At 55.4% G+C, this 13347-nt stretch overlaps 1 protein-coding gene across 2 annotated transcripts; it reads right to left on the minus strand.

Annotated features, from left to right (window-relative positions):
* Nucleotides 1-3003: 3003 nt before the first annotated feature.
* On the minus strand, nucleotides 3004-12615 carry SSRP1 (structure specific recognition protein 1). 2 transcript variants are annotated; one of them, XM_007092616.2, is made up of 17 exons: nucleotides 12519-12615; nucleotides 11893-12028; nucleotides 10780-10965; nucleotides 10143-10248; nucleotides 9420-9610; nucleotides 9085-9315; nucleotides 8854-8957; nucleotides 8623-8751; nucleotides 8158-8379; nucleotides 7385-7457; nucleotides 6838-6976; nucleotides 6623-6668; nucleotides 5339-5468; nucleotides 4742-4912; nucleotides 4464-4552; nucleotides 3746-3932; nucleotides 3004-3506 (listed from the first exon to the last, which is right to left on the minus strand). In XM_007092616.2, exons 2-17 carry the CDS (start codon nucleotides 11944-11946, stop codon nucleotides 3435-3437), a joined length of 2130 nt encoding a protein of 709 aa, XP_007092678.1. In that variant the 5' UTR covers nucleotides 11947-12028; nucleotides 12519-12615; the 3' UTR covers nucleotides 3004-3434. The 2 variants fall into 2 exon arrangements, with proteins under 2 accessions (XP_007092678.1, XP_042814965.1); XM_042959031.1 differs by lacking the exon at nucleotides 12519-12615 and having other exon boundaries at nucleotides 11893-12339.
* Between the last annotated feature and the right edge of the window lie 732 nt (nucleotides 12616-13347).

The raw sequence follows: 13347 nt of genomic DNA on the forward strand, positions 1-13347 counted from the left end.
CTCTAAGCCTGTTTCCCTCTGTAAAAACAGGAGTTAACGAGACAGGTGGGAAGCCCAGGTGAGAAGGTACATGCAAACTTAGCACAATGCCTAACCCGGAAAAAGTATCCAATAAAGGTCAGCCACTATCAGCATGATTCCATTGGGTATCACCAAGGAGGGAAGATCCTTGGTAACTACGTCCTCCTTTCCCCAGGCCACAAGCTGCCAGCATTCCAGACCATTCTTTCACTCCCAAGGGCCCCAGTCTGGTCACCTGCTCCTCAGACACTCCACTACCTCCTCAGTTCCCATTCTGACTCCTGGAGCACCATCCCACCCACAAGAACCCACCGCCACCACCACCGGGCTCCAGAGCCCCCTGCCTGTCTCATTCCAAAGGAAGGAAGAGGTTTCCTATCACCTGGTATGCACACAGCCCTGAGGACCACCCAACACTCTCCCACCTGCAAGGGGCACTGCCTTCCTCAGCACCCACTCCAGCTGGCCTGGGAAGGCAGCGCCAGATGCCAAGAAGGGACCTCTGTGGCCCAGCCTTTGCACAATTCACCCACCCCTCACATGTGACCCTGCCCCGGCTTGTTTCTAAGACAGGAGAGAACACGAAGAGCATAAAGAGAAACCCAGTACCATCCATCCTCGGTCAGCCAACTACAAGGGAGGGTTGCACACCAGGGGTGGATGAGAACCGTGAAGAGCCAGTCCCAATGTGCATGGGGGAGGGGCACACGGCAAGGAAAAAAAAAATTAAAAAAACACAAGATTGTTTCCTTGTCCTTGAACACTATTACAAGGGACACGGTGTGGGTGGTTAGAAATAGGGGCAAACTGACCAAGAAATGTAAAACCCTTTTACCTGGGGCCCTGATGGGCACCTCTACAGTATGAGGGGCTGCAGCAATGAAGTGGGGCCTTCGGCTTCCCCAAATGCGAGGGCCAGAGAAGCTCAGAGGCCCCGGCCAGGAAACCCAGGTGACCAAGGCCATAGCCAAAAGCTGAAGAATCACAGCGGCACTGAGCACTCCCGCCCCCAGCAGTCAGGGGATACTAGCTGACCCCCAGGAGCAAAGGCCGCCAGAGGGGTTAGAGAGAGAGGCTGGGCAGCTCCAGCCGGATGACAAGGGCCCAGACAGCCACCGGCGCAAGCGGGGTCGCCTCTAAAGACCCTGGGATCTCCGGCCGGATCCGGGACAGAGAGGTCGACAGGGACAGCACGTAAACTGCTGGAGGAGGGAGGGCCAACGAGAAGACGGAACAGCCCGGGGCGAGGGGCCGTCTGGAGGGGCCCAGTGGGGAGCTCTGGACACAGAGGGGACGCCGGCAGCCGAAGAGGAGGAGAAGCGGGTGGAGGAGGAGGAGGAGAAGAAGGAGGGGGCGGCGGCGGCAGAAGCGGAGGACCTGTGCGCTGGATATGAAGCAGCCGGCGAACAGACGAGGGACTGGGGACGCGGACCGGGTGGGGGCGGAATGGGGTGGCTGGGGGCGTGCCGAGGGAGCCGGGAGAGGGGGCGAGCACAGGCCCGGGGAGGGAGAGGCGGGGGTCCCTCCAGCAGCTCCGCCCGCCCCCGGCCCCGCCTCAAGCCCTCGCCCCCTCCCCCCTTTCTTCTAGCTCGGGCAGCACGAGCTCCAGACCGTGCACCCTCCGCCCCCGCGCACACGCGCCAGCTCCCCAGTGACCCCCGCTTCCCCTGCACCCCCGGCCCCTGCAAACTTTCCTGATGACCCCCCCCCTTTACCTCAAACCCGAGGTCCCGGCAGGAAAGCGCCCACTCCTTCCATGCCTCTCCCCCGCCCCTATCCCGGACCCCGCCCCCTCCTTCGCCCTCCTGCCCGCCCCCGCGCACTCACGCGCTCCCCCGGGATCCGGCTCCGCTCGGCTCGGGCTCGGCGCCCCGACGCCAGTCCCCGCCGCCGCCGCCGCTGCCGCCGTCACCGCGGGACCAAGCCAGAGCGAGCCCCGGCGGGGCCCCGCCCCTAGCTCCGCCCAGGCCCACGCCCCCAGAGCGCCTCATGAATATCCATGAGCCGGTGGAAACCGGGAGTGGGAAGCCCGGGCAGAAAGCACCGGGCCGTAAGCACCGGGCCGTATGCAAATAGGCGCAGCCCCGGTACCCAATTATTTATGAGTCTTGCAAATAAGGGGCCTGCCCCAGGCTCAGACCCCGGAGAAACTGACGCAACTAGGCTGCTAGGAACACTCAGGCAAAATGCAACCGAGACGGCTGCCTAGAGAGGCTGCCTGGGGACGAACCACTGGGGCCCGGCGGCCGGCACTGATTGCAGCACCATAGAGTCACGGCGAGACAGAAGGGAACCGTTGGCGGACTGGAGAGGCTTCCTGTGGCAAACACCTGAGAACGTACCAACGTGGCCGCTCCACGTGTATCAGTTCGGAGGTAGAGCCGCGGTGAGGACGACTGCAAGCTCTATTTTCCTAGCGGGTCCTCGTTTATCTTCTGATTTGCCCCCTTCGCGGATGGAAGTTCCTCTCGACCTCAAAATCTGGTATACCCCTTGCCTCCCATAAGAACAAAAGCTTCACACATACTGCACAGCTTTCCTGCACCCCTACCCACACCCCCCTCAACACACACACACGCACACACACTCACGCACGCACCACTCTCCAGGCTCAGGTTTCCATTCTCCCCGCTGCAAGGGGTCAGTCACTCCTGATTCCATTATCTAAAGCCCTGGAAGACCGTTGACTCCTAGGTGATTGAGGACTGCGCCAGAAGCTGCCTCCCCTCAGCTTGGCTAATGGAGTGAACTGTGAAAGTGACTTCCTAATCAGATCAGCTCTCATTTCTAGACTCTCAGGTGGCCCATCCCGGCAGAAGAGAGTGAAAACCAATGCTTGTCCAACCGGGAACAGAACAGGATGTACCTGGAGACTTGCTTCCCGGCTGGCCAGCAGAGCCCTGCCCAGTCACAACAGCACGGTAAACACCACCAAAAACAATGGGGACAATACAACAGGGCTAGAGAGGAGGCATAAGGACATGGTTTCCAAAGTCAGTTCCCTTTATTAAATGTTGAATTTTCACAGACCAGAAATACAAAATAAAAGTAGAAATAGACCCCAGTTAGGAGCTACAGGCCTGATCGCACATGACCCCTGCCGCAGCAACTTGAACAGGAGAAGCAGCGGCTACATCCCTAAGGTCGGGAGAGCAGGCCAAGTGTTTCACCCTGCACTGCCCTGCCCCCCACCCAGTCTCTCCCCAAATTATAAAGAGCCATCCTCGGAAAGCAGTAGAGGGAAAACGCCTCCCCTGCTGCCCCAGTTGAAGTGCACATCCCACCAGAAGAGCTTGTCCAGATGGCACAAAATCCAAGGACTACATTTCATAGGAGAAACTGGTACCAAAACACGGGTGGAGAGACTGCAGGTGTGACAGGGCAACCTCCAGAAGAGAGAATTTCCCCCTGCTCTACTCATCAGATCCTGATGCTGAGTCTTCTGAGCTGGGGGGAGTACTGGCCAGCTCCTCCTCTTCAGAGTCCTGAAAATCAAAGGTCTCTTAAGGAGAAACGTTGCGTCCTGGTTGCCCTCCCAGGGAGCCACTTTTCAGTGATGGAAGGACCCCTAATTCCCTACTCCCTCTCCCTGAGCTGCAGCACTGGCCTTCGGACCTCCAATCTGCACTCCCTTCCCCCCTCATTACTCTCACAGACCTACCACAGCCCCTGGCCCCCAGCCAACCACCCCTCAGGGGCCCCTCATCCCAAACTCCTGCCTCACCTCGCTCCGCCTTCTCTTCTTTTTGCTCTTGTTCTCTCCAGAAGAGCTCTCATCACTGGACACAAACTCTTTGCTCTTAAAGCTCTCACTCAGCTGCCTTGACGACGACTTGGATGATGAACCCCTCGAGGGTGTTGATTTCTTTTCCACCTTCACCTTTACTTTCTTCTTCTTCTTTGACTTGTCCCTATAACAGCAAGAGGGAGAAGGGTCTGGGCCTTCAGGCTCACCCACCAAAGCCAATCCACCCTAACTTTTAACAGAACTTTTCTCACTCACGGCTGCACTGCTATCTCACTATGAACGCAAATAGCCAGCCAGGTCAGCCCCAAGAGCCCCAAGGGAGGGCGTCCTAAGCAAATAACCAGAAAAATCACAGGCCGGAGCCTGAAGCAGTTGCACTCACAGACTTATCTGGCATCTCTTGCTTTGTCTTTAAAAGTTCATGTGAATGATGTTCCATCGTAATTTTTTGTTAATTCCCCCATACCTTTGAATAAAACTGACCCTCATGAAAAGGGCCCCCTTTATCCTGTGACTTCAGCAATTCCCTAGCAAACTGCCCATACTTGGGTAATTGCCTACCCAGACTTGAGGAGCACTGCCCTATTGCGGTCAGAGCATACCTATTATCTTCAGCACCCTGATTCTCAACCTAGACCTGCAAAAATAGATGTCGAAAAAGCAATCACTGGGCCATTTTGTTCCCAACACTCACCTCTTAGAAGACTCACCCCGGCCCCCTTCATATTCTTTCATGGCTTTTTCATATTCCCTCCTGGCATCCTCAGCCTTGCGATCCCACTCCTGTCTCTCACGCACACGCGCACACACACACACACACACACACACACACACACACACACGAAGAAAAAAAAAAAAAAAGAGAGAGAGAAGAGAGAAGAATGAGGCCTCTTCCCTGACACAGGCAAAATCTATACAGAAAAGTTTCACCAAAGGCCCATCCCTGCCCCCTCTATCTCTGCTACCGCTCACCTCTTTCTTCTCTTTGGACATGCCCTTCCAGATCTCGCCTGCCTTCTTGGAAAGATCTGTGATACTGATGCCGGGATGGTCTGACTTGATCTTCTCTCGGCTGGCGTTGAGCCACAGCATGTAGGCAGACATTGGCCTCTTGGGGGCATTGGGGTCTTTGCCCTTCTTCACCTACATAAGAACCCAAATGCCTTCAACCATCTTTTTCTCACAGACACCCCCATGTTCTCCGAAAGAAATTACTGACAACACCGACTTGGAGGAAAAACGGGGAGAAGGACTAAATAGGCATAGAGCTAAACTAAGGGCTCCCAATGACAGGAACCCTGTTTTCCTCCCCCCAGTACCCAGTGCCTAGCTCACCAGGGGCCCCTTGTCTGGGGCTGCTGGGACAGAAGAAGCCAGTCTCCTAATTCAGATCTCCCAGAAGCTAATTATCTCAAAGGCCAGAGAGAAAACTTTCCAAGAAGATACTCCTCAAGGCCATATTCATTGGCCACAAAAAGCAGCCCCAGGCCCACCTGACAGGCCCCACTGGTGGTGGACGGAAGGCAAAGGGAACGGCTTCCCCAACACCCTCCCAACCCAAGCATGTACCTCCACAGGCTTCTTGCGGCTCTTGCGGTCCTTGGCCATCTTGGCCTTTTTAAGCTGCTTCCGTTTCTTCTCGTCCCGGTCACTGTCACCCTCATTACTGGAGGAGCTGGCAGAGGCGTTGCTGTCAAACCTGCCAGGGGGGAGGGGGGGCTTAGACCCAGGAGTGAGGACAGCACCCCACAGCCTCAGGGCAAGAGGAAAATGAGTCTAAAGCTCCCTGCCCAGAAAAGGGGAGGCGGGACCACAGGACAGCCTCCACCATTGGTCTCCACCCTGCTTCCTCCTCTCCACTGAGGTGGCTTTGGGTCCCCTCCCCACACCGGCCCTGCCTCTTCACACCCAGCATGGCATCAGTCAACCAGTGAGACACCAAGTAACAAAGGCTTCAGCTGCTCTCCTTGGTCAAGGCCTAACCCACGACCTCCTCCACCCCCATACTCTTGGGGACAGACACTTGGTCTCATCTTGCCCAGAACATGCCCCAAGGCCTCTTCACTACCTCCTTTGAGCTACTTGTCTTAATCCACCCTAGAGTCTTTTGTGATGAAGGGACAATCATTATAGAAAAGGGAAAATTTTTTGTAAGTAAATATAATAAAATAAAATCTAGGGCCGCCCGGTGGGCTCAGTCGGGAGAGCATACGATTCTTGATTTCAGGGTTGTGAGTTCAAGCCCCACACTGGGTGCAGAGATTACTTTAAAAGAAAAAGAAAAGAAACAGAAAACTAACTTCAGTCCAAGTCCATCCATACCCATATAATTAGGTTCTTTAAAATACACAAGGAGGAGCACCTGGGTGGCTCAGTTGGTTAAGCTTCCAACTTCAGCTTGGGTCATGATCTCACAGTTCATGAGTTCAAGCCCGGTGTTGGGCTCTGTGCTGACAGCTCAGAGCCTGGAGCCTGCTTCAGATTCTGTGTCTCCCTCTCTCTCTGCCCCTCCCCTGCTCATGCCCTCTCTCTCAAAAATAAATAAAACATTTTAAGAAATAAAATAAAATACACAGATTCAGCAACCGACCCCAACACTCCCAGCTAGTGAGTGGGCAAGCACTGGCTCTCAGTGCCATTTTCTCCCCACTGCTTTTTTGGCTTTCCGACGTGCCTTGCACTTGCAAAGCCCTGGACGATTTTGAAAGCATTTCCGGGTGTTACCTCATTGGAGGTCACGTTCCCACCCTGGGTCAGTAGCTAATGCTGGGACACGAGAAATGTCCAGATATCTTCTGGTCCCTCAAGCTTACAGGCCTCCACCTCACCCCCGTGAATGGAACCAAAACTCACTCCTCTGCTACGTCTTCCTCCTCTTCACCTGGGTTGAATGACTCATCTGAAGAAGAACACGGGATGCATCAGCATCACCCCATACGGAGACCCCAGCCCCTACCCAGACACCCAGCTCTGGCCCCAGGCAAGAGTCTGACCGCCCCCAGCCCCAGCACCGCCGAGGCTAGCCCACTGGTACCCCCCCAGCCCCAGCACCGCCGAGGCTAGCCCACCGGTTTCTTCTCCTGAGTCATCGCTGCTGTCGTTGGCATTCTCTTCCCGGATCTTGCCCTCCTCCTTCATCCGCTCCAAGTAGGCATCATGCTGGTCCTCATCAGAGTCGGCATACTCGTCGTAGCTTGGGTTCATACCCTAGCCAGAGAAGAGAGGGGAGTGAGGGCCGGCTCACCCTGGTGCAGAAGCCCTGTACACTCAAAAGCACACCCCCATGCCTGTGAGTAAGACCAGCTCCCAGAAGACCCTGGGGCCGGACTGTCCACACACAGCCAACATGCAGGGCCGATGCCCGAGGACTTCCTGCCAACTGGGTTAGTCCCAGCCCCTCCCACTCCCGGCCCCGCTGGGGGCTCCTGAGGGGCTGCAGAGGCTGCTCTAAGGTCATGCTGAGGAAACCTGCACCAGGAGGGGGGAAGGGTCACACGCACCTCTTTTTTCTATAAGGGTAAGAAGAAAAGAGAGAGTGAAGAAGAAGCCAGGAGAATCCATCCCTGCCCACCCCCGACAGGAGAAGAGGGTCATCCTTTCCACACACACAGATACCTCTTTTAATCCTCGGTTCTTGATGTTGAGTTTTTTTGCGTTGACAAAATCAAACAGTTTCCCATACTCCTCCCTGTGTGGGGAGAGGCACCGTGTTACTAGATGGAGGGGCTGACGCAGGGGTGCACCATGTGCTGGTCTGACACCCGTCGGTCAGGGCAGACCGTGGGGCCTAGAGCTGGTCTGACACCCGTCGGCCAGGGCGGACTGTGGGGCCTGCAGCTGGCGAGCACGCTGCCCAACCTAACAGCCCACAGACCCCTGGGGGCAGCGGTGAGGGAGAGTCAGACACTAGTCTTCGAAGGAACCTGCAGTCTCAAGCATCTGGGAAAGAAAGAATGGGGAAGGGTGTGTACCTAGGCACCAGATATGCCCAGGGCAGGGGTAGAACGTCAGGGAAAGGGACGTTCTCATCTTTGTACTAGTCTGAATTTCGTACTTCACAGGGTTGTTATGAAGACTCAGCCTGAAGATGTTTGTAAGACGCTCAGCCCACAGTGAGCACTCAATAAACATTAGCTACTCTCTTCCCGGGCACAAAACTCATTCCGGGAAAGGGAGAGATAGCATTTCCATCATAGGGGGAGTGGAGAAGAAGGGCTAGTACCGGACACCTAATATGGGAAACAATCTAAGTACAGAAAGTGATAGGCTTTCCTCCAAGGAGGACCAAATCCCAGGGACGCAAAAGAAAAATTCTGCTCAAGGCTTGAAAAGTTGGGGAAGAGTCACAGGCCCAGAATGCCTAGGAAGTGACTGGCGGAAGCCCTCACCTCTCAATGCTACTGAAGGTGTACTGGGTGCCCTGCTTGGTCTCAATTTCAAAGTCAAAGGAGCGAGTGGTGGTGGTGCCGCGGGCGAAGTTGACAAAGGAGATCTCATCGAAGCGGATGTGCACGGGGGGCTTGTGGACGTAGATGAAGCCCCGCTCCAGGGGGTACAGCAGTCCTGAGCTCGCCTTGTAGGAGCAGGTGATGCACTGGGCTCCTGAGTGCCTGGCGGAGGATGTGGGGAGCCCAGTCAGTGCCTACCTCAGCAGCAGGTGGCACAGAACCAAAGGCACCTCTCTCAGCAGCGACATGAGTATCCTCAGGCCCTCGCGTGAGGAAACCTCACTAGGCTGACCCCTAAGCAGACAGCTGACACCCATCATGGTCAGACCCAACCTGACCTCCAAGAGATTAGGTTCCCAGCACGGTGCCCCCGAGGCGGGCCAGAGCCCAGACCAGCACTCTCACCCTTGGAAGTTGCCTGGGACTGTAATCTTGCGGTTGACCAGGGCTTTCATGACCCGGCTGACCATCTCGTACAGGGATCCTGACATGTTCTTAGTGAGCCGCCCCTCAAAGCGCTTCTCCACCTCTTCCCTGCAAACAGAGGAATGCGAGGTCACAAGCACTGCTGCCTTCTAACAGCACGCCGGTCTCCTGCCAGGACAGCGGGGGACAAGAGTTCGGGGACACACTCACTCGTTCATGTTGAGAGTCAAGGAGATGTCCTCATCCTTGGAGAAGAGGAGGATCAGGAAGTGGTAACGGGTTTGGCCCTGCTTGATGGGGGGATCTAGGCTGATCTGGTAAGGAAGAGCCGACAAGGTTTAGCACCACGAGAACTGCTGACGAACCGAACACCGGCAAGATCCATCTACTAAAGACTCGGGCACAAACCAGGCCGATCCACCCCCAGGGGCTTCTGCTTACCACAAAGAACATCTGGCGCTGGTCCTTGTGGGGCAGCAGAAAGAGACGCAGCACAGTGGTATAGGGGATCTTGTAGTCGAAGGTCTTGCCGTGCAGGTGCAGAAAGGTGGGGTAGATCCGAATGTCATAACGGCCTCGGGGAGTCAGACACTGCAGCTCCCGGAAGATGCAGATGGCGTCTCCAGTGGCCTGGATCACATCCGCCTTGGACAGCACGTTTTGGGCAAAGGCCTGCAGAAGTGCACCCTGGTAGTCAGGCAGCGGCGACCTGCTCCCAGGCCGGCCAGGGCCTGCTCAGCGCCATATGCTCCCAAGGCGAAGAGGGGAGGCCTCACCTCAACAGGGTCCACGCCATCCTCCTGGGTGGGAGGCACATAGAAGCGCACCTCCATGAGAGAGACCTCTGCGTCGTCGTTCTGGTGGAATTCTAGTGTCACCTCATTCTTGCCTGTGGTACACTGGGACACGTTGCTCAGGGGGATCTCGAAGACGGGCTGGTCGCCGATGTCAAAGGAAAGCAGCTGCCCTGAGGGGTAAGGGCTTATCAGCCACAAGCTCCTTCCCTCAAGGTGTGCAGAAACAGCCTTCCCACCAGACTGCTGACCTCCTGAGGGTAGGACCTGGGGCTGTTCTGTTCACACTGTCCCCCCAAGACGAGGCACAGTGCCTCATACCCCCTTCGTCCTTGATAAATATATGATGACCTATAGGGGCACCTGAGTGGCTCAGTCGGTTAAACGTCCAGCTCTTGACTTTGGCTCAGGTCATGATCTCACGGTTCGTGAGTTCAAGCCCTGAGTCGGGCTCTGTGCTGGCAGCACGGAGCCTGATGGGGATTCTTTCTCTCTCTGCCTCTGTCTCTGCCCCTCCCCTGCTCACGCGCTCTTTGCCTCTCTCTCAAAATAATTAACAAACATTAAAAAAAATTTTTTTGAATATATGATTAATTACAAACTGACAAGAAACCATAAATAGTAGCAGAAAGGAGTAAAACAAGGTAAAGGCTGACATCCTTCATCGGACCTTCTCTTCCAAACCTTAGTCTTCCCAGGACTCACCACCAAACTTCACCGTTCCCCAGTTCCAGCCCTTCACACAGAGGTCCTTCTCCATAAGCTCAAGACGATAGTGAGTTTTGAAGAAATCTGAGAGTTTCTCAAACTCCTGTGGGTAGAGGGGAGAGAGCAATCCCTGTGAACCCCGGTGGCCTTAACACAAACTTAAGCATGCTGGGATTATCTGTGAGAAACTGCTTCAGTATCCTTTCTATCAGAAACCCAGGCTGTTGAAAGAAGTTGTTGCTGAGGACCAGACCCTCAGACTAGGGGAGGAGGAAAGTATATGAATAACATTTCTGGTTATAGGCCTCACAGTGCCCTCTGACTTTATAGAAGTACTGTTTAACGAGAGAGAAAATAAAAAACGGAGTAAGACCTTTGACTCGAGCAGTTCAAAACGGAAAAAGAAAACTCAAACTAAAGCACTAAGACTCTGAATCTGGATAAAGGCAATGAGCAGAAACCACCAAAAATTTATAACGGTAGAAAAGCTTCTGGAGTCAAAGCACAAGACACCCAAAGCTGAACACTGCTTAACGGCCTCGAAGGCCCTGCTCAGAGAAGCCCCAACTCTTTCTAGATCAAAAACAAACAAGACGGCATAGTAAAAAGGGTTTATGGCCACAGAACATCTCACCGATTCTCGGAAGCCGTCATACTTGTAGACATGGCCGTTCTTTGTAAGCAGTTTCAGTCCGTGGCCCAGGGCAACACGGCGCCAGATGCCTTCTGTCAACTCCCCAGCCTGGATGTTGTCCACTTTGCCCGTCTTACTATTCTTGAAGATGATACCCTGGCGGCTCAACCTCAGCCGACCATCATTCTGTTGGAAAAACAGGCCCAAATGGAAGGGTACAACGCACAGGTGTACCAGGCTCAGACAGTCCCACCCAACACCTATCCTGGGCTGGCCAGGTACAGATGTGGGACCAATAGCTGCAGGGGCGAGAGTCAGAAAGAAGAGACAAATAACCAGGAAATCTGGATGCTAACACCAAACGCCGGCATCCAAAACCCTTGCGAGTCCTCGGTTTCAGCGCTCGGGACTGAGCGGGACAAGCGGTCCCTCTCAAGCTCAGATCCTGGGATTCCTATACAGTCGGTCTTTGAATTATGATGGCTCTGCTTAACAATTTTTCAACTTGACGGCGGTGTGAAAATGATACATGTCCAACAGAAACCGTTATCTGAATTTTGAATTTGTGTCTTCTCCCAAGCGAGCAGCATGTGGTACACTCTCTCATGATGCGGGGCAGTGGCAGCGAGGCATGGCTCCCCAGTCAGCCCCCACGATCACCAGCGTCCACAACCAACACACGCGCTCTGACTGACCGTGCTCTACCCATTGTTTCACTTTCACGACAGCATGCAATAAACCACGTGGGGTGTTCAAACTTTATTATAAGGTAGGCTCTGTGTCTGAGGATTCTGCACAGCTGTACGCCCATGTAAACATTCTGAAACCCTGCGTAAGGTAGGTTAGACTAACCTAGGATGTTCATCAGGTTACACGTATTAAGTGTATTTTTGACTCAAAGGGTATTTTCACTTTACAGTGGGTTTGGAGGGACATAAGGGAAGTGGAGAAAGATCTATACACACTGCTTTCTGTTGGCAAAACACCGACTACGTTATATTCGGACTCCTTTTCCAAAGTAGCAACGTCAGCAAAGCAAGCTCTTGCAAATGGACAAAAAGTCTACTGTCCTTCCCTCTGTTGGCCTGTACTAAAAACCCAAGCTCTTCTTACCATGGAGCCTTTCACCTCCTGATAGATGTCGTTGAACTCCAGTGTTTCCGCCATACTGATGTGCCCCTGGTGGCCTCCACTGGGAGCTGGGCCCCGACTCCCGGCTGAGTGTGCAGATACTCAGCAGGCTGGGAATCTGAATTCAAGAGGGAGACGGAGAAACATCAAAGACGACACCTCACTCGACCCATGGACGGAGCCAGGTGGCAACCCCTGGCTGAGCCTGGGATGTCTCAGGATCTCCTCTGCCTGGGAACCCACAGGCAGGCCCTGCAGACTTCTCAAGGAGTCAGGCCCCGCAGGGGCTGGAGAACCCGGCCTGGAGGAGCACTCACACCCGGGCCACAACCCGCTCCGGGCGCTCCGCCGGGAGCCATGGCAACGAGTAGTAGAACCCGGATCCTGCCCGGAGCTTGCACTTGGCCCGCGCCCGGACCCAGCTCCGAGCGCAAGGTTTCTCTCCCAGCGGTCCCACCGCGCCACGGCCCGGGACCCACGGTTCCCCCTCCCCCTAAAATGGATTCGCCCGCTGCCCGTGGATTCGAACGCGGAACGGTCCATCTTGAGCGTCCCGCGGGGGAGCGGGGCCCGCGCCCTCCGGGGACACAGGGCCGGAGACCACCCACCTTCTCAAGATGCAGCCTCGCTACGGCCCAGGTGCGGGCGGTGGGCGCGCTGGGGGACGCGGGAGGGGGGGCGGGGACAAGGGGGACTTGGGGGGGACGCTGGGGAAGCTTTTCCCGCGTGCGCGGCCCCGCGTCCCGCCACCGGAAGCCGTGCACGGACCATAGAGAGGACGAGCTGGCTAGAGAGACGTGAGTCCGGCCCGCCTACGAGGGTGTCGTATAGAGCGTCGGCCGCCCTGGAGGACCTGAGAGAAGGGGATCCGCGAGGAAGCAGCGCGGCGCGAACCTGACAAAAAGATGGGAGCGCTCGGGGCTCTTTCTTTAAAAATTACATCTCTCCAGTGGAGGACTAAGTTCTGGAGGGAAATTGCGTAGTTTTATCTTGTTAGACTTGCCACAGATTGCGTATGCCTGTCTGTCCCTCTGTCTTGCACAGGAGCAGTTTCTGTGGAGTAGAAAGGAGTCTCTGGGTACAAGAAGAAAAATATTTCGAGTTGCGGAGAGAGGTGACCCGCCCGGCTCCTGGTTGGCTCCTGGGTGTCGGTGTCACGGTGACTTGTACCGCTCTCCCCTGACGTCGGGGACTGGATGCTCTGAAAGGAGTTCACGGCGCCCAAAAATTTCACACCCCAGACTGCAGTATAGGGGTCGCCTGGAAGAGACTGGCACGTGGCAGTATCAAGTTCAAGTGCTCGTGTTAGATTCCCCTGAGAGGCGGCGCTGATTCGAAACCCCAGCAGCGTGGGATCTCGGAAGCCGCGTCCCCCCCCCCCCCTCCCCCAACCAATATAGTCGTAGGGCTCATCTGGTAAAATCAGAGGAGGCCTGG

Source organism: Panthera tigris, chromosome D1 (assembly GCF_018350195.1).
Source record: "Panthera tigris isolate Pti1 chromosome D1, P.tigris_Pti1_mat1.1, whole genome shotgun sequence".
NCBI lineage: Eukaryota > Metazoa > Chordata > Mammalia > Carnivora > Felidae > Panthera > Panthera tigris.